The 26,124-nt window shown below is 38.8% G+C and overlaps 1 protein-coding gene across 4 annotated transcripts in view; it reads right to left on the bottom strand.

The window, feature by feature from the left end:
- NFAT5 (nuclear factor of activated T cells 5) overlaps positions 1-17,660 on the bottom strand; it is a 115,910-nt gene extending 98,250 nt beyond the window's left edge. For 2 of the 4 annotated variants that reach the window (XM_058706950.1, XM_058706951.1), the window contains exons 1-2: positions 17,295-17,660; positions 15,451-15,504 (exon numbers count right to left, since the gene is read on the bottom strand). In XM_058706950.1, the coding sequence (XP_058562933.1) occupies positions 15,451-15,504; positions 17,295-17,367 (127 nt within the window). In that variant the 5' untranslated portion in view covers positions 17,368-17,660. The remainder of the gene's footprint in view (positions 1-15,450; positions 15,505-17,294) is intronic. The other 2 variants (XM_058706953.1, XM_058706954.1) reach the window with 1 other exon arrangement.
- Positions 17,661-26,124: the final 8,464 nt, after the last annotated feature.

Here is a 26,124-nt window from a genome sequence, read left to right as displayed (position 1 = left end):
GATGCAGCACACTCAGTGATGTCTAGGTCATCCCATTCACATTTAAAGTTAAAGATTATGGGTCCCCTACAGAAAGCAAGAGAAATTCACATATGAAAACACAAGAAAGAAAACCATATATGATTTAGATAACTAAAATATACTCTGTTAAATGGGACAGTCTCTTTTCAATGTACTACCACATAATTACCTCTGTCAGTAACTTCACCAAAAAAGTCAGTGTATATTAGACTCTTAAAATTACTTTTTAGGTGGCTCAGTTGGTTAAGCATCTGACTCTTGGTTTTGGCTCATGTCATGATCTCATGGTTCATGAGTCTGAGCCCTGCATCAGGCTCTGTACTATCAGCACAGAGCCTGCTTGGGATTCTCTCTCTCCCTCTCCCTCTTCCCCTCCCCTGCTTGTGTTTGCTCATTCAAAATAAATAAACTTTAATTTTAAAAAAAATTACCTTCTTCTGTTTTAATATATTTTTGTGGTAAAATATACATAACATAAAATTTACCACTGCATCTTTTTTTTATTATTATTATTTTAGAGAGAGAACGAGAGAGAGAGAGAAACAGTGCATGCGCACATATGCAAGAGCCAGGGAGAGGGGCAGAGGGAGAGAGAGATAAAATCTTAAGCAGGGTCCGTGCTCAGCCAAGAGCCTGATGTGGGGCTCAATCCCATGACCCTAGGATCATGACATGAGCTGACATCAAGAGTTGGATGCTCAAATGACTGAGCAACCCATGCACCCCACCACTGCATTTTTTAAGTGTACAATTCAATGGCCTTAAGTTCATTCACGATGTTGTGCAACCATCACCACTACCCATTCACAGCACTTTTTCATCATTTCAAATATAAACTCTGTACCCATTAGACAATAACTCTCCAATGCCCTCTCACCATAGTCCCTAGTGACCACTATTCTACTTTCTATGTCTATTCTAGATACTTCAAGAAATCCTACAATATTTGTCCTTTTTGTACCTGGCTTATTTCATTTAACATATGTTTTCATCCACATTGTAAAATGTATTAGAATGTCATTCCTTTTTAAGGTGAATAATATTCCGTTATCTGCATAAGACCATATTTTATTTATCCATTCATCTGTTGATGGACACTTGGTTTTTAGTATAGTCAAAATGTTGTGCAACTATCACCACAATAAATTTTAGAACATTTTTATCACTCTTCCAGAAGAACCCCCAAACCTTTTACTGTCATCCCTATCCTCAACTCCCACTTCACCCAAGGAACCACTAATCTACCTTCTGCCCCTATAGATCTGGCTATTCTGTACATTTCATATAAATGGAATCATACAATATGTGGTCTTTTGTGACTGGCTTCTTTTACTTAGCATGTTTTCAAGATTCATCCATGTTGTAGCATGTACCAGTAATTCATTTTTTTATGCCAAATATTACTCCATTGAATGGATGTACATTTTATCCACCCATTCATCAGTTGATGTACATCTAGGCTGTTTCCACATTTTGGCTATTAAGAATAATGCTGCTATTATGTACAGGTTTTTGTGTATACAGAAGTTTTAATTTCTGTTGGGTATCTATCTAGAAGTGAGATTACTAGATTATATGGTACCCTATGTTTAATTTTTTGAGGAATTACCAGATTATTTCCTAAAGTGGCTGTACCATTTTACACTTCCACTAGCAGTATACAAAGTGATTTGTCCACCAGCTTGCCACACCTGTCTTTTTGATTATAGCCATCCTAGTGGGTAGAAAGTATTATCTCACTGTACTTTAAATTTGCATTTCCCTAATGACCAATGATGCTGAAAAACTTTTCATGTGTTTATTGATATTGCATACATCTTGATTATTGTATCATTGCTTTTGTATTTTTATTGTATCGGTGTTTTTACATTAAAACATTTACATGCAGGCATCTGGGTGACTCAGTCGGTTACATGTCTGACTTTGGCTGGGTCATGATCTCACGGTTCAAGAGTTTGAGCCTGCATCGGGCTCTCTGCTGTCAGCACAGAGCCCACTTCGGCTCCTCTGTCTCCTTCTTTCTCTCTGTCCATACCCAACCAGTGTGCATGTACGTGCTTGCACTCTTTTTCTCTCTCTCAAAAACAACTAAACATTTACAAAAATCTATACATTTACCAATAATTATGGGAAAGATATTAAAGTATGTTCTTTTTAAAAAAATATTTACTCATTTTTGAGAGAAAGAGAGCATGTATGAGTTGGGGAGGGGCAGAGAGAGAGGGAGACAGAGGATCTAAAAGCAGGATCTCCACTGTCAGCGCACAGCTCAATGTAGGGCTCAATTCACGAACTGTGAGATCATGACCTGAGCCGAAATCCGACACTTAACTGACTGAACCACCCAAGTGCCCCAAAGTCAGTATGTTCTTACATATAACTTAAATAAATATGTATAATAGCACAAGAAGTATTCTGCTATATCATATAACATTATATATTATATAGACAAATAATTGTTCTAATCAATAAAATGGAGTAGACTCTCTTCATACTGTATTCATTTATAGGCAACCACTTAAGTGTTTCTCTTAAAGAACACATTTTTGGGGCACCTGGGTGGCTCAGTCAGTTGGTTAAGCGTCGGACTCTATATCAGCTCAGGTCATGATCTCACGGTTCGTTTGTGAGTCTGAGCCCTGCGTCAGGCTCTGCACTGACTGTGAGGAGCCTATTTGGGATTCTCTCTCCCTCTCTCTCTGTGCCTCCTGTGCTCATCCTCTCTCTCAAAAATAAATAAACATTAAAAAAATACAAAGAACACATTTTTATTCAAACAGAATCAATTTCTATACTTAAAAAGATGTCAATCAGGGGCAGCCACTATGTAAACCAGTATGAAGGTTCCTCAAAAAATTAAAAATTAAAAATAAAACTACCATATGATCCAGCAATTTCATTTCTGGGTATTTACCCTAAGAAAATGAAATCACTATCTTGAAAAGATACCTGCACCCCCATGTTCACCGAAACATTACATACAATAGTCAAGACGTGGAAACAACTTAAGTGTCCATCGATGGGATACTTTACATGAGTAAAGAAAATGTGATACACACATGAACAGGAATATTACTGAGCCATAAAAAAGAAGGAAATCCTGCTGTATGTGACGTGAATGGAACTTGAGAACATTAAGCTAGGTGAAATAAGACAGAGAAAGACAAATGCCGTATGATCTCACTTATATGTGTTATCTAAAACAAAAGAAAATAATATAAAACAAAAACCCTGAACTCACAGGTACAGAGAACTACAGAAAAGAGACTGATTGTTTCCAGAAGTGGCAAGTGGTGGGGGGAATAGGTGAAGCTGATCAATGGTACAAAATTCCAGTTTAGAAGACAAGTAAGTTCTAGGGATATAATGTACATCAGGGTGGCTATAGTTGCCAATACCGTATTGTATATTTGAAAGTTGCTAAGAGAGTAAAAAAGTCTCATCACAGGAAAAAAACTGTAACTACATGTGGTGATGGATATTAAGTAAACTTATTGTTATAATCATTCCCAATAATCATTTCCCACTTGTGCGCACTCGCTCTCTCTCAAACATAAACATTAAAAAGAAAAAAAAAATGTTTAAAAAGTATCCTTAACTCTTAACACAATTATTCCAAAATTAGTGGTATTATACCAATGAAATAAATAATACAAGTATGGTAGTCCCAAATCGTTGTCTTAGATGCTATATCCCTCCTAAGACCCTGCAGAAATTAAAGGCTAAAAAAAAATTTTAAGCAGTGTTTCTACACATGAAAGATATACGCACACAGTTTTTAAAATCTGTCTATAAAAAAGATTGTTAAGGCTTACTTCTCATTCACTTACATACTTAAAGTGAAGTTTGATCCTAGAAAATGACAGTTAAAAATGAGAAGACTGAATAGTTGTTGAAGACCAGGGTTTAACAGAAATGATCTTCACACACACCCATACACATACCCCACTTCACTCTACTGAATTCCCAGGAAAACTATGCTTGAAAAAGCTAAGTTATGCAGAACTGATGCTGAATAAAAACGTCTTCTTTCAGTTCTATAAAATCACATCATCTTTCCTGGTTATTCTGTTCTGTGGGGCACAGAATTTTTAAAAACCTTTTTTCCTAAGACCCACCACCCAAAATATAACTATCCCAAGCACAGAGAAAAAAGTTCTGTTGGGAAAAATTACATTTTCTGATAAAGGCACTAAATATTTTCTATACCATAAAATTAAATTCACATCTCCAGCTTTCTCAATTAATTAACCATGATGGTCATCTTATCATGTATTAATTTAACTAACCATTCTAGATCCTATTTATTTTCAGTTGTAATATGTAAAAGTTCCCCTAAGAGAACTATTACATAGTCATACATTTTGCCTTAACATTGTTACATTCAAGTTTCAAGAAAACTTTCTTATTTGAGTATTCTAGGTTTAGAGAACAAATTTACCTCCATTTTCATCTTTATTATCTAAATTTTTGTCTTTAAATAGCTCTGATTCTTTAAAGGTCTAGTTTTTGATCTGTTGTAATTTTAATGCAATTGTTATTTCAATTGAAGCTTTCCACAAGGTTTTATATAACTAGAACATAATCTTCTCAGACTTTCAATATCATTCCTTCCTTCTTTTCTGGATGTGTATTCATTCATTCTTCAATATTTATGAAGCACCTTTTAGATTATAAAGCACTTGTGCCAGATGCTATGAGAAGGCAAGGTATAGTTGCTATCCTTGAGAAAATTACCACCCAGTACAACCTTTTTTTTTTTTTTTTTTTTAACGTTTATTTATTTTTGAGACAGAGAGAGACAGAGCATGAACGGGGGAGGGGCAGAGAGAGAGGGAGACACAGAATCTGAAACGGGCTCCAGGCTCTGAGCGGTCAGCACAGAGCCCAACGCAGGGCTCGAACTCACGGACCGCGAGATCATGACCTGAGCCGAAGTCAGACGCTTAACCGACCGAGCCACCCAGGCGCCCCCACCCAGTACAACTTTTTAAACAAAACTGGACTTTACTAGATGTTCTTTATGGCTTATTGCAGCTTTAATTTTATGGCAGCTTTAATTTTTACAATATTTTACAATTATTTTACCACAGTTTGGTTTTTTTTCTGACTATATGTATAATCTAGTACTTCAATACTAAAGTTCTCCTAAGTTTTAAGAGACCATTCCTCAAATTATTTCTGTAATTTTGCTAACACTTAAAAACAATGATTAAAAAGAATATGTAAAAATAAATGTTTAAAAAGATGTGTAAAACGTATACTCTGAAAACTACAAGACACTACTGAAAGAAATTAAAGATCTAAATAAAAGGGAAAAAAAATCCCATGGTCCTAGACAGGAAGGTTTAATATTATTAAGATGGCAATATTCCACAAACAACACTCTTCAAAATAGATTCAATACAATCTGTATTAAAACCACAGCTCACTCTTTTGCAGAGGTTGAGAAGCTAATCTTAAAACTCAATGGAAATTCAAGGAACTCTGAGTAGCCAAAATAATCCCGTAAAAGAAGAACAAAATTGGAAGACTCACCCTTCTCAATTTCAAGATTTATTTCAAAGCTACATAATCAAGACAGAACAGTACTGACATAAGAACAGACAAATGAAAAAGAATTGAGACACCAAAAATAAATTAACTCAAAGTGGATCAAAGATCAAAATATGAAAGCCAAAACTATAACACTCTCAAAAGAAAATATAGGTGTCTTTGTGACACTAAGTTAGCCAACAGTTTCTTAAATATGATACAAACCATGAGCAACAACAACAAAAGATAAAATAGACTGAAGCAAAATTTAAAATGTTAATGCATTAAAAGGTACCATCACGAAAGTGAAGACAACCCACAGAACGGGAGAAAATTTCTGTAAATCACCTATTTGATAAGGGACTTGTGTACAGAATATATAAGGAATTCTTACAACTCAACAATAAGACAAGTAATTCAATTTAAAAATGGCAAAATCCTTGAATACACATTTTTCCAATGAAGACATACTAATGGCCAATAAACACATGGAAAGATGCTCAACAGTATTAGTCAATAGGGAAATGGAAATCAAAACCATAAAGATGTCTATAATAAAAAAGAGATAATATTAAGTGTTGACAAGGATATGGAGAAATCAGAACTCTCACACATTGCTGCTGAAAATGTGAAATGATGCACCCATCATGTACTCTGAAAAGCTCCAATCTGTGCTGACAGCTCAGAGCTTGGAGCCTGCTTCAGATTCTGTCTCCCTCTCTCTCTGGGCCTCCCCTGCTCGTGCTCTGTCTCTGTCTCTCAAAAATGAATAAACGTTAAAAAAAAAAAAAAGTATTTTAATACCTAAGGTCCAAACTAGCAGTATGGTATATAGTATATATGATTACTGGGCAAATTTGAATTTTATTACAAATTAGTACTTGCAATACAGTTAAGCACAAGACAGACTCACTTATCAGGGATAGAAAGCTCATAATCTGTTTTGACCTTTACAATTAACCTACAGAAACAGAGTAAATAAGTACATACTCCCTACACACTCTTCAGCTATATAACCCTCTCAAGACTTAAACTACCAAAAAATGTTAAAGTTCTAAACTTCAATTACAATTATTAAGTATAGGGGCAAACCATATACTCTGGTATAAGGTGCACAAAAGTATTGCCCTATTAGCAAATAAAAGTTAAAAGTCAAACATATTAATTTCATTCTCCAATCTAGATTGAATTATTGAAACCCTTTAAAATACTGTTATCACTGTTTATTCACATACAATCTCTTCTACTAAGCTGTAAACTACATGTGGCTAGAATCTAGGTGTAAATTCATTTTGAGTGAATGAATAAATACAAATATTATGACTAAGTAACTTAGACTTGTGCATAAATATCAAAAGTCATCCCTAAAAAACTGCACTTGGCTACAGTATAGAATAGAAGAATGTTTAAGAGAATAAAAAATTTCATTACTTTTATGCCCTTTAAAAAAAATAGCTTTCCCTTTAAGAACGTTACGGTGGTTAAACAAAAGTTAAAGAGAAAAGAATATACGGTGTATAAATCCATTTATATAAACTTCTAAAAATGGCAAAACTAATCTATTTTAAGGAAAAACAGATTAGTAGTTGCCTGAGGGGCCAGAGTGGGCAGAACTGATTATAAAAGAGCAAGAGATAGACTGAAATGTTCTGTATCCTATCTGCAGTAATTACACAAATGTATACACTTGTTTAAAACTCCTGGAATGGTCAAAACTGGTGAATCTCTGTATCTCTATATAAAAATGGTTTAGGGCGCCTGGGTGGCGCAGTCGGTTAAGCGTCCGACTTCAGCCAGGTCACGATCTCGCGGTCCGTGAGTTCGAGCCCCGCGTCGGGCTCTGGGCTGACGGCTCGGAGCCTGGAGCCTGTTTCTGATTCTGTGTCTCCCTCTCTCTCTGCCCCTCCCCCGTTCATGCTCTGTCTCTCTCTGTCCCAAAAATAAATAAAAAAAAAAACGTTGAAGGAAAAAAAAAAAAAAATGGTTTGTTATTAAAAGAGAAGGGAAAGAGAGAAAAGATACAAGCAGTAACCACAGAGCCAACAAGTAAAATGTAGAGTACCCTGAGAAAATGGGAGACATGAATAAAAGACCAAAAAAAAAAAAAAAAAAAAGGGCCAGTGGAAAAACCACCAAAGTCAATTAATAGGCCCTATGCAAAATATCAATACTCATACAGCATTTCATAGTTTGGTCCTCTAACATAGTGTCAGTTGTTCTTCCTCTTAACTCTGAGGTAAGCAAAACTGACATTAATGTCTCTACTGAAGAAAAGGAACGCTTGCACGATTTTTCACAGGGTCTCAAGGCCAAACTAGAATGAAAATCCATATTTTTCTAATGGCTAACACAGAATTTTCAGGAAGTTCATTAACAATGAATTAACTCCTGAAGCACTATTAGTACTGTTTTTCCTGTTGCTCATCTCCTTTCAAATTTAGTTAGGCTCTGGGACACATCAGCAGAAAAAGGTGCAGCGATTCCATGCTTCCATAAACTACTGCCAAAGATACCAAGAGTCGCATGGCATCCTCCATCTCTCAAGTAATTCTCCTGAGGGGATAGTTTGCTTACTCTTCCCCCGCTTTTCACTTCTGAGTATCATCATCTGTCAAAACAGAGGTGGCTCAACCAGTGATGTGCTTCAGCTACATCTTAAAGACACTCACCAAAGCCAGGCAATGATTTGCTAATTTTATGTGTTAAAATGTTCCCCAAAAGGGTCATCATCATATTCTTAACTGGTTTTTATGTGTGGCTTATAGACTGTCTCTCTTCTTTTATGGGAACTGTTTAGGTAAAGAATCCTACACAAACCACTCTTTTTACACCATCTGAACAGTGGTGTAATTTTAGTAGGGCCCAAAGTGTAAATACCAATTATCAAATGTTTATATTAAAGAAACTCATGATAAGCTCAATACTCTGTGGTAAAATAGTCAAGTTTCAAATTCCAGCCTCTTCGATTAGCTATGCGACGCTGGGAAAATTAGTGAATCCCTCTGTACCTCAGTTTGCTCATTTATGAAATACGAATACTGATACGATCTCATAGGATTTTTCTGAAGACTAATGTGAAAAATATCTATAAAATTCTGGCACATACAAATAGCTGAAAAATGTATTCAATTATTACTAATATTGAATTTATTATCTTTCTTTACCAACACTTTCTTTTAACATGTCCTATAAATATTACTTTAAGGAAATTTTTTAAAACTAAAACTAAACAAAAAACCCAAAAAACCCTATATTTATAATGACAAGAGTAATCAACAACAACTTAGGTCACTCTTAGAAACTTTTCTGTTCTTGCCTCACCTTCAAAAACAATACCAATAAATAAATAAATAAATAAATAAATAAATAAATAAATAAATAAATAAATAAAATATCAAATTTACTAAGAGTCTCATCATACCATTTCTAAATGGGAAAGAAATGAATAAACATTCTGACTGACCAGCCATAATTATCATCATCTGTCAAGTAAATATAAAAAAAAAAAAAAAACAACCTTTAATTTTTCAACAGCTATTAAGAGTAAATAGGGGTGGTGCCTGGGTGGCTCAGTTGGTTGGGGGTCTGACTTTAGCTCAGGTCATGATCCCACGGTTCATGGGTTTGAGCCCTGCATAAGGTTCTGCGCTGACAGCTCGGGGCCTAGAGCTGCTTCGGATTCTGTGTCTTTCTCTCTGCCCATCCCTCACTTGCACTCTGTCTCTCTCAAAAATAAATAAACATTAAAAAAATGTTTTTAATAATTAAAAAATAATAATAATAACAAATAAAAGAGGGGCACCTGGGTGGCTCAGTCATTTGAGCACCCAACTTCAGCTCAGGTCATGATCTCACGGTTTGTGGGTTGGAGCCCTGCGTTGGGCTCTGTGCTGACAGCTCGGAGCCTGGAGCCTGCTTCAGATTCTGTCTCCCTCTCTCTCTGCCCCTTCCCTGCTCATGCTTGTCTCTCTCTATCTCTCAAAAATAAATACACGTCAAAAAAAATTTTTTAAGTTAAAAAAAAAAGAATAAAAGTAACTGAAAATTTCCATATAGCATATCTTTCATTCAAATTATCAGAAATATAGATCCTTTATCACAACACCAGGTTTTATTTATATTTAGAAGCTAAAATCATTATCTGCAGTTCATCCATAAAGAAAATGTCTACATTTTCATTCAAGGACATGTTTATATTTAATGCATTACATACTGTTAGTTTTTTTTTAACCTTGATTTTTATTAAGACAACAGCAAATAAAAGTCACACGAATCTCTTTTATGTAACTTGAAATAAACTCTTTGCAACAAGACAGTAACATAAGATAATAAGCAACATTTCTACTGAAGAGTGTCTTATACCTTAGAACTAACAGGACTGTCTTCTCTCACTAAACAAGCAGGCCCAATGATGTCTTGGATTAATATGATCTTTTATTTTTTTCTAATTCTCTATTATTTTACAGAAAATATAATCTGAGTCAACTTTTTCTAATATAAAGTGACTATTTTTTATATATAATATTAATCACAGTAAGAAATGTTTCTCTCTACTATCACTTTCAAGTTTTAGGGAACTCCTGGAATAATTATACTACAGTCAAGGGTGAGTTAAGAGCAAGCCAAGAACCATTTAATTATGAATTTCTATCCTCTTACTGTAATAAGCAACAGAATTGTAGTACTGAATGAAAATTACAAAAACAGAGTTTAGAAAGACACAAAAACAAAAGGTAGGAAAATCAGAGAAAGATGGATCCTAGAACTTAGAAGTTAGAAGGAACTAGGTGTGTAACTTTTATCATGTTTGAACTTCATTTTCATAATTATTTCCATAATGATATTTTTTGTGTACTAGGTAATAATGTATAGAGATTAATAGATACTAAACAAGAAAAGAATCCAATAGGTTATTTTTAATTTTAAATATTTTCCAAAAAATCTAATTTTTTTCTAATTTCTAGTAAGATCTCTTCATTTCTAATGAAGATTATCATTTCTAATAAGATGCCTTCATACATTTCATCATTTAAGAAGTAATGGCTTAACTATCTTATGAACTATCAGCTCTAGGAAGAAAAATAAATTGGGCTCAATGGCAATTCAGAAATATTCCATAAAGTCAGCAAAACACTGCTGCTATTTTTAGGATTTTCATTTTGTGAACTATAAAGTATAATTATGCCTGGTACTATATCAAATAATTTGACAGCGGTTAAGAAAAAATAGTTTATTGTCCCTCATTGTTAAAATAAATATAAAAAATAAAAATCTTCCAGTTTCAAATATTAAATTCATACTATGATCACCTCACATTGGTATTTAGCTCTTATTTAACCAGTTACTTAATTTTATCCATCATGTAATCTTGTAACTCCTGCTTGTAAACACATTTTAAAATTTTAATCCATTGTTTTTATTACTCTATTTTTTCCAACTCACTTCTATTATTTTTCCTATTTTATCTGATTTTATACTATCTTATCTTACATCTCTGTATTTCCAGAATGACCTCTTAATCATATTCGTTTACTTTCATTTAGTTTAATTTTTACCTCAATTTTTTCTTTTTCTTTTTTTTTTTTTTAACGTTTTTTATTTATTTTGGGGACAGAGAGAGACAGACAGAGCATGAACGGGGGAGGGGCAGAGAGAGGGAGACACAGAATCTGAAACAGGTCCCAGGCTCCGAGCCATCAGCCCAGAGCCCGACGCGGGGCTAGAACTCACGGACCGCGAGATCGTGACCTGGCTGAAGTCGGACGCTTAACCGACTGTGCCACCCAGGCGCCCTTACCTCAATTTTTTCTATAGCAAACAATATATGCCCAAATCAGTATTTTTCAATACAGAAAAGTATAAGAAATGATAACTTTTTCTCTGTAGTGAATCTTTTCTCTAGGTACTCAAGCAGACTCCTAGCCTTCATATTTGTAAACCATTTTATTTTTTCAATATATATAAACTATCTTCCTTAAAAAAGGCAGAGAAAATGCAAAAATAGAATTAAAAAGTAAAATATTACAATACATGCTTTTGCACAGGACTTTTTTTTTAAGTTTATTTATTTATTGTGAGACAGAAAATCCCAAGCAGGCTCCGTGATGTCAGCGCAGAGCCAGACCTGGGACATGTTCTCAGGATGGTGAGATCATGATCTGAGCTGAAATCAAGAGTCAAACGCTTAACCCACTGAGCAACCCATGTGGCCCTGTAAAGGAGTTTCTATGGGAGTTATTTTTAATATAATTGCAACAGTATTTCTTTTATTTACTTATTTTATTAAGAGTTTCACATGTAATTATGGGGTCATCAGAAACATTATTTATGGCTATGTATTATTGAATTAGATACCTACACTCTTTTCTCATTGTCAGGCCATCACATTGAGTAAAAAGGTAGTAGGAGAACTAAATATGGTGACCAATGTTAACTAGACTTATTGTGGTGGTCACTTCCCAATATATACAAATAATAAATCATTACCTTGTGAAACTGAAATTAATATGGTGTTTTATGTCAACTATATCTCAATTAAAAAAAAACTAATTCCCTATTCTTTTAAAAAAAATATGTATAGTAGCAAGAAGGACCAGCATCAATATGTAGGATAAAAGCAAACTTAATTAAAATGGTAAAGAGATTTTGAAGCTATTTTTCAAGTTCAGTAATATTCAACTATAAATTTTCCAACCTTGTTTTCCTACAGAGAGAACTTAAATTTGGAAAAAACATGTTCTATAAAAAATTTAACAAATGTATGATAGTAATTAAATTCTCCTCACTCTGGGCTGACTTCACTATTAAATAGATATCTAGACCACTGACAGAAAGTATACACACATAATACCAGAAAGTACTTCATATTATATAACAGAGGGAGTCAGTACAGTATAGTAGTTAAGAGCACAGACTATAGTGACAATACCTGTGTTGGAATCTTGGCTACAATGTACCACCTGTATGACTCTGGGTAAGTTACTAAACCTCCCTACACTTTAGCTCCCTCATCTATAAAATGGAATAACAACCAACTCAAAGGGTTGTTATGAGAGTTCAGTGAGTTCACACTTATAAAGTTCTTGGCACACAGTAAAAGCCATATAAGTGGATGTTGTATTAAATTTTTAATTTAGCTAACATTTATTGTGCACTTACTATGTGCTAGGTTAAATGCTTTACACGTGAATTTGCCTTAAATAATCTTCAGTAACCCACAATGAAGACACTATGATTGCCTCCATCTGAAGATGAGAAAATTAAAGCACAATGAGATTAAATAACTAAGCTGAGGTCATGCATAAGTGTTGAAACAAGGATTTGAACCCAAATCTGATGCATGACTTACAATTTTTAACACAGATTGCAAGGTACACTACATACTAGAAGCAGTAGCCTCCAATCATACTTTATCTTAAGGAAAGGGCAGGAGAGAGGACAGACCTTGCTGAAATAAATCAAAATAAGTATTTCCTGGAATAAAGTAGGGTATTTTAAAAATTAATATAAGAAATATCACTACAATACAGAAGTATTTATATATGAAATAATAGATGTCTGATATTTGTTTTAAAATAATATAGCTTGGGGCAAATGGGTGGCTCAGTTGGTTAAGCATCTGACTCTTGGTTTCGGCTCAGGTCATGATCTCATGGTTTGTGAGCTCAAGGCTTGCATTGTTGGGCTCTGCGCTGCCAGTGTGGAGCCTGCTTAGGATTCTCTCTCTCTCCCTCTCTCTCTCTGCCCCTCTCCCATTCGTGCACACTCTCTTTCTCAAAATAAATGAATAAACTTTAAAAATAAAATAAAATAATAGTTTGGGAGAAAATAAAAGAAATAAGACTAGACATGTATTGATGATTGTTAAAACTTAGTAATAGGTATTTGGGGGTCCATCATTTTATTCTCTTTACTTTTGTATGTTCCTTAAAATGCCCATAATAAATGGTTAAAAGAGAAGTAGGGTGCAGAGATTAAATACTTCACTTTCATTCCACAACCAAACAACTTTCTTAGGATTCCCTGTATCAAAGACATAAAAGGATACTTGATATTTATACATTTTACAATGTATATATAATCTGTAAAAGGATGGTCTTATTTTTAAAAAATTGAGTATCCTCTCAACCAAAATAAGAAATTAATGAAAATATTTAAGCACATACATGTAAATATACATATTAAATGACTGGCTGCAGTTCCATCAACTTGTTAAAATTATTTGCTGAAATAATTAACACCCTTTTTTTTTCATCTCTCTCTCCTGCCCAATAATCTCTATGATTATGATACTCTCTGGTCTGCTGCCCAGAAAATGGATACATTTGTATAGACAAATATGAATCTACAGCATCGCACAAACTGAACAATATGAATAAAAAACAGAAATCTGCTTCACTAAGAAACACTTATAAAATTCCTCACCTCAAGTTGTAGTTGATCTTTATACTAATATATATCAATGGGTTTCTGATAAGTATAATCAATAATTAGAGAATATTTTATATGCTCTAAATTATAGTTGAAACAATTTAGCTAATACTAAACAACAACAACAAAAAAAAACAAAACCAAAAAAAAATTTATTAAGCCAGACACTAAACTAGGCATTTTCATACACCTTATGTCACTAAATTTAAGAGATTGTATCTATTTTTATAGAAAGAATAGTAAAGTTTAGAGAGGTGAAATCACCTGCCCAAGGTCACAGAGCTAATAAGCAACTAAACTGGTATGTATTCAAACTTAAGCTCAATTACAAAACCCACTCCCCCCCCCCGCTATGAGAAGTAAACATCTCAACTCAAATCAAACTTAAATATTTAGGGCATTTTTTAAGTTGACCACAAAATGTTTAAGTTACTGGTCACAAATATATTTTACAGTGGCAGCTTGGCTTTGGGTAAAGAACTCTAGCTAAAACACAAAAGGCATTGTTTCTGCTGCTATCATGTGACTTCCCGCCCCCCCCCCCCCCCAAGTCTCTTAATTTCAACCTCAGGTTACTCATCTCTACAATGGGGAAATTAATATCCTTGCTGTCCAATTGCAGGATTAGAAAATTCAAAGAGGATATATGTAAAGCCCCTTCAAAAACTACAAAACACTGGGGTGCCCGGCTGGCTCAGTCCAAAGAGCATGTAACTCTTGATCTAGGGGGTCATGAGTTTGAGCCCCACACTGAGTGTAGAGATTACTAAAAAAATAAACTTTAAAAAATATATTTTAAAAAATTACAAAATACAAATAGAGTCTTTTTTTGTCTTAAAATGCTAAAATAACAAAGTTTTCTAAAGTAATTGTCAGCTGTTTAAATTCTACACCTTCTATTAACATTTCCAGAACTTTCTCAAACCCTTTTTTTCTAAGCGTAGTTCATTCATCATGTCTGTCACTTGGCTTTCCTTATCCTTAAAAGTAATACAACAGTAATGACATCAATGCTTTTGTAATAAATAATTAACATACCGTTTTGAAATGCCTAGCATATAAAAGTTCTAAATTCTGAATTTTCAAACTAAATATGTGTTTGGTGTCATTCTTAGTTATATTCATGATCTTAATGTTTGAGCCTTTTCATATTCAGTTTGTTTCTAAAAAGCTAGAATTAAGACCTGGGATTCTAAAGTAGAACACCCAACACATAATTTTTAACGATTTTGTGGGAGTTTTTTCAAGGCTTCTCAAAGCAGATACAACAAGCTAACAAGCACATCAAACACAGCAACAAAATCCACTGAAACATTCAGCTGCTCTAAAAGAAGGATCAGTCTCTTTAAGAGAAAACTACATTGTGTGAGTTTGCAAAGTTTCACACTTTCTCATTTAAACTCCATTTCAGAGAAAGCCTTTGCATACTCACACAATATGCTTTTAAAATGGCACTTTGCTGACCTTCCAATAGTCCAGCTCTATGAAAATTCTGTGATGGGTGTAACTTCAGAGAATCTGAAAAACACAAAAAGCATTAAGCACTTTTTATGCTGAATGACTTAAAAAAAAAAAAAAAGGAAAAAAAAAAAGGGCAAGGGTAGCATACATCTCTTACATAACTGCCACGTATTTTTAAGAGCTAAAGCCCATATTCGCGAATATGTCAAAGAAGGCTGAACTGCCTCTCACATCGGTCTCTGTGCTAAACTTAGATGGCCATAAAGTGTTTGTTTCATGGAAAATTATCTGATGATTACTACACAAACGGTGTTAATGTCTTGGCTATTTTTAGCACCGATGGTACCACATTAGACCTCTTCTAAGAATCACCTCTTGACATCATCTTTTTCTTCTGACGCTCAAAACTACAGTATTTCCAAACTACTTCAGGTACGTTGCCGGAGAAACATCCTACAGGATGGTGACTGCCAACTAAAGTCATCAGAGCAACAGACAATGGCCACAGTTACTAGTAGGACTCTGTGCACAAACCCAATCGTCGGTGTGCGAAGTCCAGTACCTTCCAGACGAAACCATCGCACACTGATTCACTTAAACAATTTCAAGGTACTCGCGTGAAGGCTGAAGTCCCCCTTTCCGGAGGGGGTGGAATCAGCGGATGGATACGGAACACCAAAAAAAAAATGAAGGCACGCTGGCCGTCTCAGGAAGGAGGTTCGCAATGGCACTCAATTTTTTTTTTTTTTTAAATATGGTGAAATGAAGAGCTAATAACCCAGTTATGTCTTTTGCCCCTCCCAGTGGTGTAAAAAGTGGTGAGGAGTGCGGAGGGAGCATTTCGGTTTGATGCCCCTTTCGCACAGGGAACCTGTTCTAACACATTCTTGTGGTGCCCAGTATAGGAATTTAAACCCAGCAGAGATCAGCTCCAGTGCTGGTACCGTGGATCCCGGGAATCCCCTTCAGGCTTTGGCCAAAAGAGTTTTTAAAACGGGAATCTCGCTGCCCCCTCCCTGCAACGAACCCTTGAACGGCCACGAAAGAGAAAATTCTCAGAGGACGACAGCGTCAGTGCCTGAGCTGGTACCCCCGGGACAGGAGAGGGATAAAACTGAGCCAGAGAGAGACCACCCCCGTCTTTGTAAAAGAGAGGGAGATGCAAGTCGTTAGAATGCCACATAGGTGGAAAGAGAGGAAAACAGAAAATTCGGGCCCTTTCCAGCAATAAGATGACGAGGAAAGGAAGAACGCCTGGTCGAGGGGGGCCGTCCCAACAAGGGGAGGGAGTGGACTAGGCCGGAGGGAGAGGGGGGTAGAACGACGGCGCACAAACAACCTGGAGGGGGAGGAAAATGGTGCCCCTGCACCCAGAACCGGCTCCAAGCCACGCCGCCCGCTTGGGGGCAACTTTGCTGGGGAGGATGGTCCTGGTAAGAGCGGCCGCGGCGCACCGATCGCAGCGGCCCCAGCGCGGGGCCCAGTCGGGGGTGGGGGGAGAGGACGTGGGGGGGGGGGGGGGAAAGATCCCTGAGCTGGGGAGGCCGGGGCCGGCTGCTCGAGGAGTGTGGCGGGGCCGGACACGCCGAGGGACTCTCAGTGCGACTGGTGCCGCAGAGACCCGGGGCCGACGGCAATTGGGCCCCGTGTGGCCGGCGGCTCCGCGGGGGAGGGGCCGCCACTCCTCCCCGGCCCCTTCCACCACCACCCGACCCCATCGGCCTCTCCCCATCCCCCAAAACAGGCCCGACCGGCCCGGGCTTGCCCCTACCCCCCGACGGGGACCCCTCCGGCTCCCCCGGGCCGGGCCTCCCCGCCCCCACGCCCCAGCCCCCAGCCTGACTCACCTCGCGAGTACAGGGACTTGGGCGATTCCAGGTCTAGGTCCGCGCTGAGCAATGAGATGAAGTCCGAGGGCATCGCAGCTCGACCCAGCCCGGCCCGAGGGCAGCGGGAGGGGGGGAGCGGCGGTGGCGGCGGCACCTCCTCTCCGGGACCGCGGGCACCGAACCGGGGGCGGCGAGGCGAGGGCGGCTGCTGCTGCTGCCTCCTCCTCGAGGGCAGTGACTTCCACCGGGCCGAGGAAACCGCAGCGAGGTGGAGGCGAAACTCCACGGGGACTAATTCCCGGCGAGCCAGGAGGGGGGTTCAGGGCGGGGAAAGGGAGGGGGGAAGAGCCAACGGGTCCGTTTCGTGCTTCTCCTCAGCGAAAACTGACGGTCGCCGCCACCGCCGCCGCCGCTGACAGGAATCTGAGCCCCGCCCCCCGCGGGGCACTGCGCAGGCGCGGAGGGGGGCGCCCCGGAGCCGGGAAGAGCCGGGGCGGCCACCGGAGGGCGGGGGGGCGCGCCATGGAACAGCATCAACAAGGGCTTCGCTTCCTGCCGCCGCGGCCGGGGCTGCTGTTCCCCAGCCGGGAAAGGGCCCCGCCAGCAGGGAGGGAGGCAGGGAGGTGTCCGCGCCTGGGGCCCCGGGGAGGGAAAAGGTATTTGCGCCGACCTGGTGGCGGCGAGCCCGAGGCGGCCGGTCCAGCGCGGAACTGAGGGCAAGAGAAGACAGACCTGGGGAAGCCGAGGTGCCTGCTGGACGAGTGGGAAGGACCCCAGTCAGAGCTGGGCAGGGTCGGCCAGGGGCGCGGGCTGGCCTGGGGTCTCGCAGGGGAATGGAGTTTAGTCCCTGGGACAGCCACCAGCCCTTTAGGGTTTTCATAGGAGTGTCTAACTTGTGTTGGCCAAAGGACTATTAAACTCATTTCTTAATTAGGAAATGAAAAACCTTATCTAAAAAACTCGAGTTATTGGTTGTTTTTAATTAAAGTACTTCTCCGTCCTTTGCCCTCCCCCTCTTTTGTTTCCCTTCCCCCATCCTTTAGAGGCTGAAAATTCAAAACAAAACAAAAAACAACTTTCTGATTGTGCTGGGTGGCCGGATTTATTCGGAATGGGAGATAAAAGACTATTTAAAAATTGGATCATATGAATCCACCTGGCCGTTCTACAGGAAAAAACGAAGAAAAGCAAACCTAAACACCACTCTTCCAAACCATTTTTCATTTTTTACCTTTGGATTAGGCAAGGATGGAGGAAAAACACATTTAATTGAGTTTTTGCTATTCTGTTCATGGGGCCAAAAGTTTCCGTTGCAAAAACTGAAAATCCTCACCTACACCGCAGACCGTTTCCTGACTCTAATAGACTTCTGAGAAATTTTTAATCAAGTTATTAAAATATCAATTGGAGTGCAGGGGATGCAACTTGGGGAATAATTTTAATCTTGTGTGGGATATTGATGCCAGCAATCACTGGGCAACGTTTTTAAGCTATTAGGTTAGGTTTTGTTTTTGTTATTTTATCTACAAAGATGGTTACAAATCATACAAATTAGTCTGTTGTGTATATATACACATATCTCTCTATACATACATATGTAGTTATGTATATAGATAGATATAAGTGATATAATACAGCATTTCCCCCAGGAATGCGCAATTCATCTAGACTTAGAGTCCTGGAGATGGGGAAGAAACAGCAAAGGAGGCCCCAGTGCAGGTGTCTCTGGGGTGGGGCTCTTTGCAAAGCTTTACCTGCAGACCTAGAATTTAAACTTGTGTCATCAGAGTCTCCCTATCTTTCCATCTGAACATCTGACTCAGGTTGCCCAACTATCTTCACTGCATTCTGTGTAGTAATGAATCAACCCTGTGAACATTTTCTTCCTGTCAGAGGTAAGAAAGCTTTTCAGAGCCACCCCAAGATGGCAAAGCAGAACCGGAAACTACCCTCAAATCTCCATTGCCACTGTATGCTGTTGCAACAAGTCCCAAGGGAAGTCCCTCGTAACTGGTAAGAGCCCCACTCATTTGAGAGAGGAAGATTCAAACCCAAATTGCCCAACAGGCCAAAGCTTTTGAATTGGAGCAAACACCTGTTGGAGACCTCTCCCCTCCCATTAGTCAATACAAAATGTGAGAAGAGGAAATTGCAACTTACTAGGTAGAACCCCAATACTAAAAAGTTGGGTGTATCAGTCTGAGCATATCCCCTTTCCCTAGACCTATGTAATCATTCAACAAACTTAGGGTATAGGAAATTCCCAGTACTATTCTGACCCCAATTAACAAGAATTGGCAAGGCCTCTTCCTTCCCCTTTCCCTCAGTACTTCTCTGCCCCTTTGTACCTTTTTGTCCCTCCAGTATGAGCGCTTTGTTGTCCATGTTAATCAGATTTCCCCTGATTTGATAAAACAAAGTAATGAGATGGCCCCCCAAGTGTGACTTGACTTAGACTGTGAATTCTCCTAGATGGATTCTTTAGGCGCAGGCCCTACCTCACCAGGCCCTGCATCAAGCAGTGATTCTATCTCAATGGATATTTGAAAATTCTGGGGCGCCTGGGTGGCTTGGTCGGTTAAGCATCCGACTTCGGCTCAGGTCATGATCTCACAGTCCGTGGGTTCGAGCCCCGCGTCGGGCTCTGTGCTGACAGCTCAGAGCCTGGAGCCTGTTTCGGATTCTGTGTCTCCCTCTCTCTCTGCTCCTCCCCTGTTCATGCTCTGTCTCTCTCTGTCTCAAAAATAAAATAAACGTTTAAAAAAAAAAAAAAAAAAGAAAGTAAATTCTGTGTCCCTCCCATGTCCTTTTACAGAGATAAATTTTTTGAAAAACTGTTTAGATGGATAGTTTTCATGGCCATGCTTTAGCATTGAGACCTAGATCTTATGTTATCCTTAAAATTTCAGTGACTAAAAACACAAAGTCATTAGTAAACATGTTTGCTCTGCTCTGATCACAAAATATGATATGACCCGCATAATGTTGAGAGTTACCAAAAATAACTACCTGGTCATTGTGTCTTTAGTAAAGACATGCTACCCCCAGTTCCAAGGATATTTCCCTCTGTAGTCATTAATGTCTCAGTTGTTTCCCCTTTTATTTGATCTTGGAAATATTCTCATGTTATATTTTAAAAACCACCCATCACCCAAATAGACGCCTTCATAAAACTTTGTGCACAATAAAAAGTAAAACTTTAAGCGTGTAAAATTTGGAAATTTCCTCTCATTGAAAACTACAATAGGATTATGGAACAAAACATAAAGCAGATTTAGTAGTTTGTAGAATTCCTTTATATTGCTCCCCAATCATCATATCGCATTCCCAAGTTACTTGATTAAAATTTCACAAGAACCCAGATTCAACTACAAGGTTGTATAGATTACGCAAGAGAGTGGCAGTTTTTATATTGGTGGTGTGTTCTTTAACCCCTCCTGGACCTGTTTAGGCGCTTAGTGAATTGTGTTGCTGGATCTCCTCTAAATGAAAGAGGTTCAAATATCAACCACTGAAAAGGAATTAAATCAACTCCTACAGAAGAATGTGTTGTCACAAGATCTACAGAATCTTTGTCATTGTAATACAATTAAGGCTGTTAAAATAATTTTAGTCACATGCATATTGTAAAGAACCTGCTAAACAAACACGAGATCTGAAAGGAAAATTTCCAGAGCAATTCAAGTCACAGACAAAAAAAAAATTTAGACCGAAAATTATCTTCGCTTCACCTTGGGAGCACTCCTTAATAATAATGGAGAATTGATAGTGGTGGGAAATAGCAATGACTGCATTTGTGCTAAAATTGTAAACAAAGTCTTATTTGTGATTGTGTGTCAGTTTTCACCTTAGATCATGTTCTAGCAAATATTTCTGAAGGCAAAATTAGTTTTGATAGTTTTGCCTTTGGATTTAGAAGGCAAATCTCACTCCTTGTATCTTTCACTGCCTAAATCTGATAATCAGGCATCTAATTCACTTTGATGAAGTACTTCTGTACTTTATGACTGGGTCTGAGTCAGAGTTTTCATCTGAAATCCCACAGAGACCAGTTCAGTTTCTCAAGATCTAGAATAATTGCAAGTCCTGAGATACAGAGCAATCAGCTTGAATTGGAAGAACCTGGTGAACAATGGCGAAGGGAGGTAAATGCCAGAGAAATTCAAAGGGTGGATTAGGGAGGAGAAATTTTAATGGGAAAATAGAAACCCCTGAGGTTTACCAAGAAAGGAAGGAGGATGCCTCTAGGTCATCCCAACAGTAGGCATGGTTGGACTTATGCAAACTGTCCTTATTCACACAAACAAGTCTTTATTCACACTGGCTTGGACACTACCACGTTTGCTAAGATGTTCTTTCCACATCTAATCATAATATGATTAGTAGCCCCACCTCAGCTGTGATACTAGTTAGACCAAGAGTGTGAATTAAAAATCATTTTACCATTTCCTGTTACCCTCTCTCTTAATTCAGGGAGTTTTAACCTAAAGTCTATGGGTTTGTTTCAAGGCATCTGTGATCTCCTTAAACTTGGATACACATTTTTGCAAGCTCATACCTACATGCACCTTTTTCCGAAGGGTGAAAGTCTTTAACTTTCATAAGATTTCTGAAAACAAAAACAAAAACAATCCATAACCCAGAGCAGATGAAAAAGCATTCTTCTGTATGAAGCAAATCCATTCTTCCCTCTTTCCACAAACGGGCTCCGGGAACTGTGCTAGGTGCAGGAAATACAAAGATTTGACGAAGATGAATATGAGAAGTCAACTCTCAGCCTGATGTGGGGGATGACCTTTAAACAAATATATGCATTGTGACGGATGCTATGCTAGAGTTTTGTTCAGGTACTAGAAATCAGTGATCTTTTGCTTTATTAGTAGGCTGATAGAGGAAAAGGAAAAGGATGCCATCTAACACACATCACTTTCTTCTCTGCCCGCTATCCCCCACACCTGATTTCTCTTCACTCCAACCACAATTTCCTACAGTGGTTAAGACAGACTAGACAGTTGCAGGGCAAAGTCCTGACATAGAAATGTTTACATTGTGAGGCATCACAGCTATTACGTGTTGATACAAATATTCCAAGAAATACCTGGGCTTCATTGGACTTTGTCAGTGGATTGTCAAAGAAACACGGAGTATCTTTTTTCGGCTTTGCTGAGGATTAGGGCTAAATGCTTAGGTTAAGGATGTAATGATAAAATAGCTGAATTGGTCATCCACAACTAAGCCCAGAATTGAAGGGCTAGATTGAAGTTACTAGATAAACGAGACCTGCTTTAGAAATAATGTATTCCACCTGAGAAGCATTTGTTTCAGCTGAATGAGGGAACGTAGACTCCTCCAACATGGGAAGAGGCATGCAAGGGATCTGCCCACAGCTGTTAGAATCTAATTATAAAATATGAGGCTTAAAGACAATTATTCATTTATTTATTCATTCAGTTTCTCGACCCACAAAAATCCTGTTTATCCTTCAAAGTCCAGCTCAGATATTACATCTGTGAATTCATCCTGAACCCTTCCAAGTAATATTAATTATTCTCTGGGTTCCCATAGCATTTCATCCAAAATGTTGGTAGGGTGATCATGACAGTGAATTACACACAGTTCATGGGTCTCTCTCTAATGTGTTGTGAACACTTGGTTGAACAGTATCTGAGAAGGTTAAACAAATCCTTGCCTTAAATAACTTGTAATTGATTTTGAGCACATGACTTTAGTACCCACACAGAATGAAACAAACTCTCTAGTATGCCATTTGTTGATATTGTACTAGGAATTTGACATTCACTATAGAGATTAATAGAAGGAAAGAAGAAACTGGAAAGGTAAGAAAAGGTTAGAGGTGAAAGGCCACAAACAAGGATTTTGTTCTTTATCCCATAAGCACTGGGGAGCTCTTGAAAGTTTTGGAGGAGGGAGATAACCTGACCAGAGCTGTATTTTAAGAATGTAACAGAGGGAACAGTGTAGAGAGAAAGTTGGTAGCTGAGAGCCTAGAAAGAGAGCCCAGCAAAGACCAATGAGGCCCTGAAGGGTAAAGGCTAAAAAGATGGAAAGGAGTCATATATGCAAGACATTTTGGAAATAGAATCAGAAGAACTCAGAAATTGCTTAAATGTTGAGAGTAAGAAAGAGAGAAAAGTATGAGAATATTCAAGAAAAGGAGATGGTGAGAGAGAAGTTTAAAACATCCACTAACAGGTTCTTCATTGTTGGAGTCCAACAGTTTAACATGCCAAAAAACTATTTAACAGAGAGAAGCAAACACCACTTAAACATGAATCACCCAAGAGACTTTATACTTTGTTACATGGAGTGGCAAAAACTCTAACCAGAAAAGAAGTTATCCTAGATTTACCTCTTACCTGTAGGAAATCCAAGTAAACATAAATTGCTGAAACTCAGTGAAAGAGTAAATTGATTAGAAACAAATCTACATGAGCATGTGTTCCGGGTGTTCACTCCAAATACACTTGAGCATTAACACATAAGCCTCTAAATGCTTATTTTCATAGTAACTAAATATGGAAGAATTTTAAGAATCCTAAAGGCCAACAACTCTTCCAAAAAAGAAAAAAAGACTTGCAGAGATAAAAAGCAGCCATAATGTCTTTAAAGAGGATCAGTTTGCAAAACTTCCATTCATGGAAGTCTTGGGTAATAATGGACCTAGCAAGGTTTACTCTGTAAGGCCTGGACTGAGGACCAAAGCACTTAAAAACCAGGCACAAAATGACTGAGGGAACTCGGAACTCATCCCTGACCACTTGAACTGGAATCACAAGGAACAATGAGCTGGTCTGCCCTTTGTACTTATTATTATTGTTGTTTTATTTAGTTAAGCATTTCTACACCTAGTTTGGGGCTCGAACTCACCACCCTGAGATCAAGAGCCTCATGCTCTACTGGCTGAGCAAGCCAGGCACCCTTGCCTTTGTGGTTATTAAATAAATACCTTTTTTGGGGTGCAAGTTGTTCCAATAGGCTTCCCTCCAGAAATAAAGAGGAAAATGCAACCTGTATCACTGCTCATGAGCAGGTCAACCCCAAACCCCCAATCCAACTTGGTCATCAGTGCTGGGGGCCACCTTTTTTTTAAATTATTTTTTTAATGTTTATCTTTATTTTTGAGACAGAGAGAGACAGAGCATGAGCGGGGGAGAGGCAGAAAGGGAGACACAGAATCCAAAGCAGGCTCCAGGCTCTGAGCTGTCAGCACAGAGCCCAATGCGGGGCTCGAACTCGTCAACTGCAAGCTCATGACCTGAGCTGAAGTTGGATGCTCCACCAACTGAGCCACCCAGGTACCCCAATTTTTTTTAATGTTTATTTATTTTTGAGAGAGAGAGGGAGTGAGCGAGCAAATGGAGAAGGGACAGAGAGAGAGGGAGACCCAGAATCCGAAGCAGGCTCGAGGCTCTGGGCTGTCAGCACAGAGCCCGACATGGGGCTTGAACTCACAAACTGTGAAATCATGACCTGAGCCGAAGTCGGTTGCCTAACCGACTGAGACACCCGGTGCCCCTAGGGGCCATCTTTAAATATGGCGCCCAGTGAATTCTAATTTCTTCTGGACAGACTCTACAGTATTCACATACTGTGGTGATCAAAAGCTACCAAAGGAGCATATAATCATTTATATGATCCAAAGAAATATCTGATAGATATGTATTTCTTATGGGTGGTGCATATACCTATTTATGTTAAATGAGAGGCTACTTGATGAAGTAGGAAGTGAAGTCACTTGGAAACAGGAGCCCTAAATTCTAGTTCTAGGCACTGAGGCATCTAGGATGTCCATTTTTGGAATGCCCAGCAGGTGGTCACACTTCTCCCTGAGTACTGTGACTTTCTTCCAGGGAACAGTTCTTGCTTTTTCTCTGGAATTAACCCTGGGTGGGGTAAGGCAGGAGCTGTTGGCTTCCCCTTGCCACAAAGAGATTAAGAGCCTGTTTGGAGTGGAGAGAGCAGCAACAAGATGGAGAGAGAGAAAACCCAGACCAGAAACTGAAATACTACTACTACTAAGTTTCTGGAAGAGGCCACACCTGACTTCAATGATCTGAAATGAAAAATTCTTTTGCTTACTTAACAGGTTTGGGATTGGGTTTTCTGTCCCTTCAAAGGAAGAAAATCTTAACTTGATACAACCTGCCCAGGCTTATGGAACTTTCTCGGACCTCTGTCTCCTCTCTCTGTGAAATAAGTGGGTAAGATTACTTACCAGGCAGGCATTGTGTTTGGCCGCTAGCAACAAACACCAGTGGCTTAGAGGTTTAATTTTTCTCATACAAAAAGCCTGGATTAGACAATCCAGGCTAATCTCACAGTACCACATGCAATCAGGCACACAAGCTTTCAAGGTGGCCCTTGTTCTCATGCTTACAAGATGTCACCTCCAAGGGGCGCCCGGTTGTCTCAGTCCGTGAAGCATCCGACTTCAGCTCAGGTCATGGTCTCCCGGTCTGTGAGTTGGAGCCCCGCAAGGGGCTCTGTGCTGACAGCTCGGAGCCTGGAACCTGCTCCGGATTCTGTGTCTCCCTCTGCCTCTACCCCTACCCCTCTTGCTCTCTCTCGCTCTCTCTCTCTCTCTCTCTCTCTCCCTCTCTCTCTCTTTCTCTCTCTCTCAACAAAAATAAAATTAAATTAAAAAACCAAGATGTCACCTCCAAGCATCCTGTCTGCATTCTAGGTGACAGGAAGAAAACAGAGTAAAGGACTAAAAGGTCAACTCTGGCCCCTGGAAGACCCACATAATGGCTTCTATTTACGTCGCATTGGCTAGGACTACATCACATGGTCACCCCATCTGAAAGGCTAGGAAGTGTGCGGGTTT

The sequence above is a fragment of the Neofelis nebulosa genome, chromosome 17, assembly GCF_028018385.1.
Source record: "Neofelis nebulosa isolate mNeoNeb1 chromosome 17, mNeoNeb1.pri, whole genome shotgun sequence".
NCBI lineage: Eukaryota > Metazoa > Chordata > Mammalia > Carnivora > Felidae > Neofelis > Neofelis nebulosa.
This window is presented reverse-complemented; position numbering and strand designations above follow the sequence as displayed.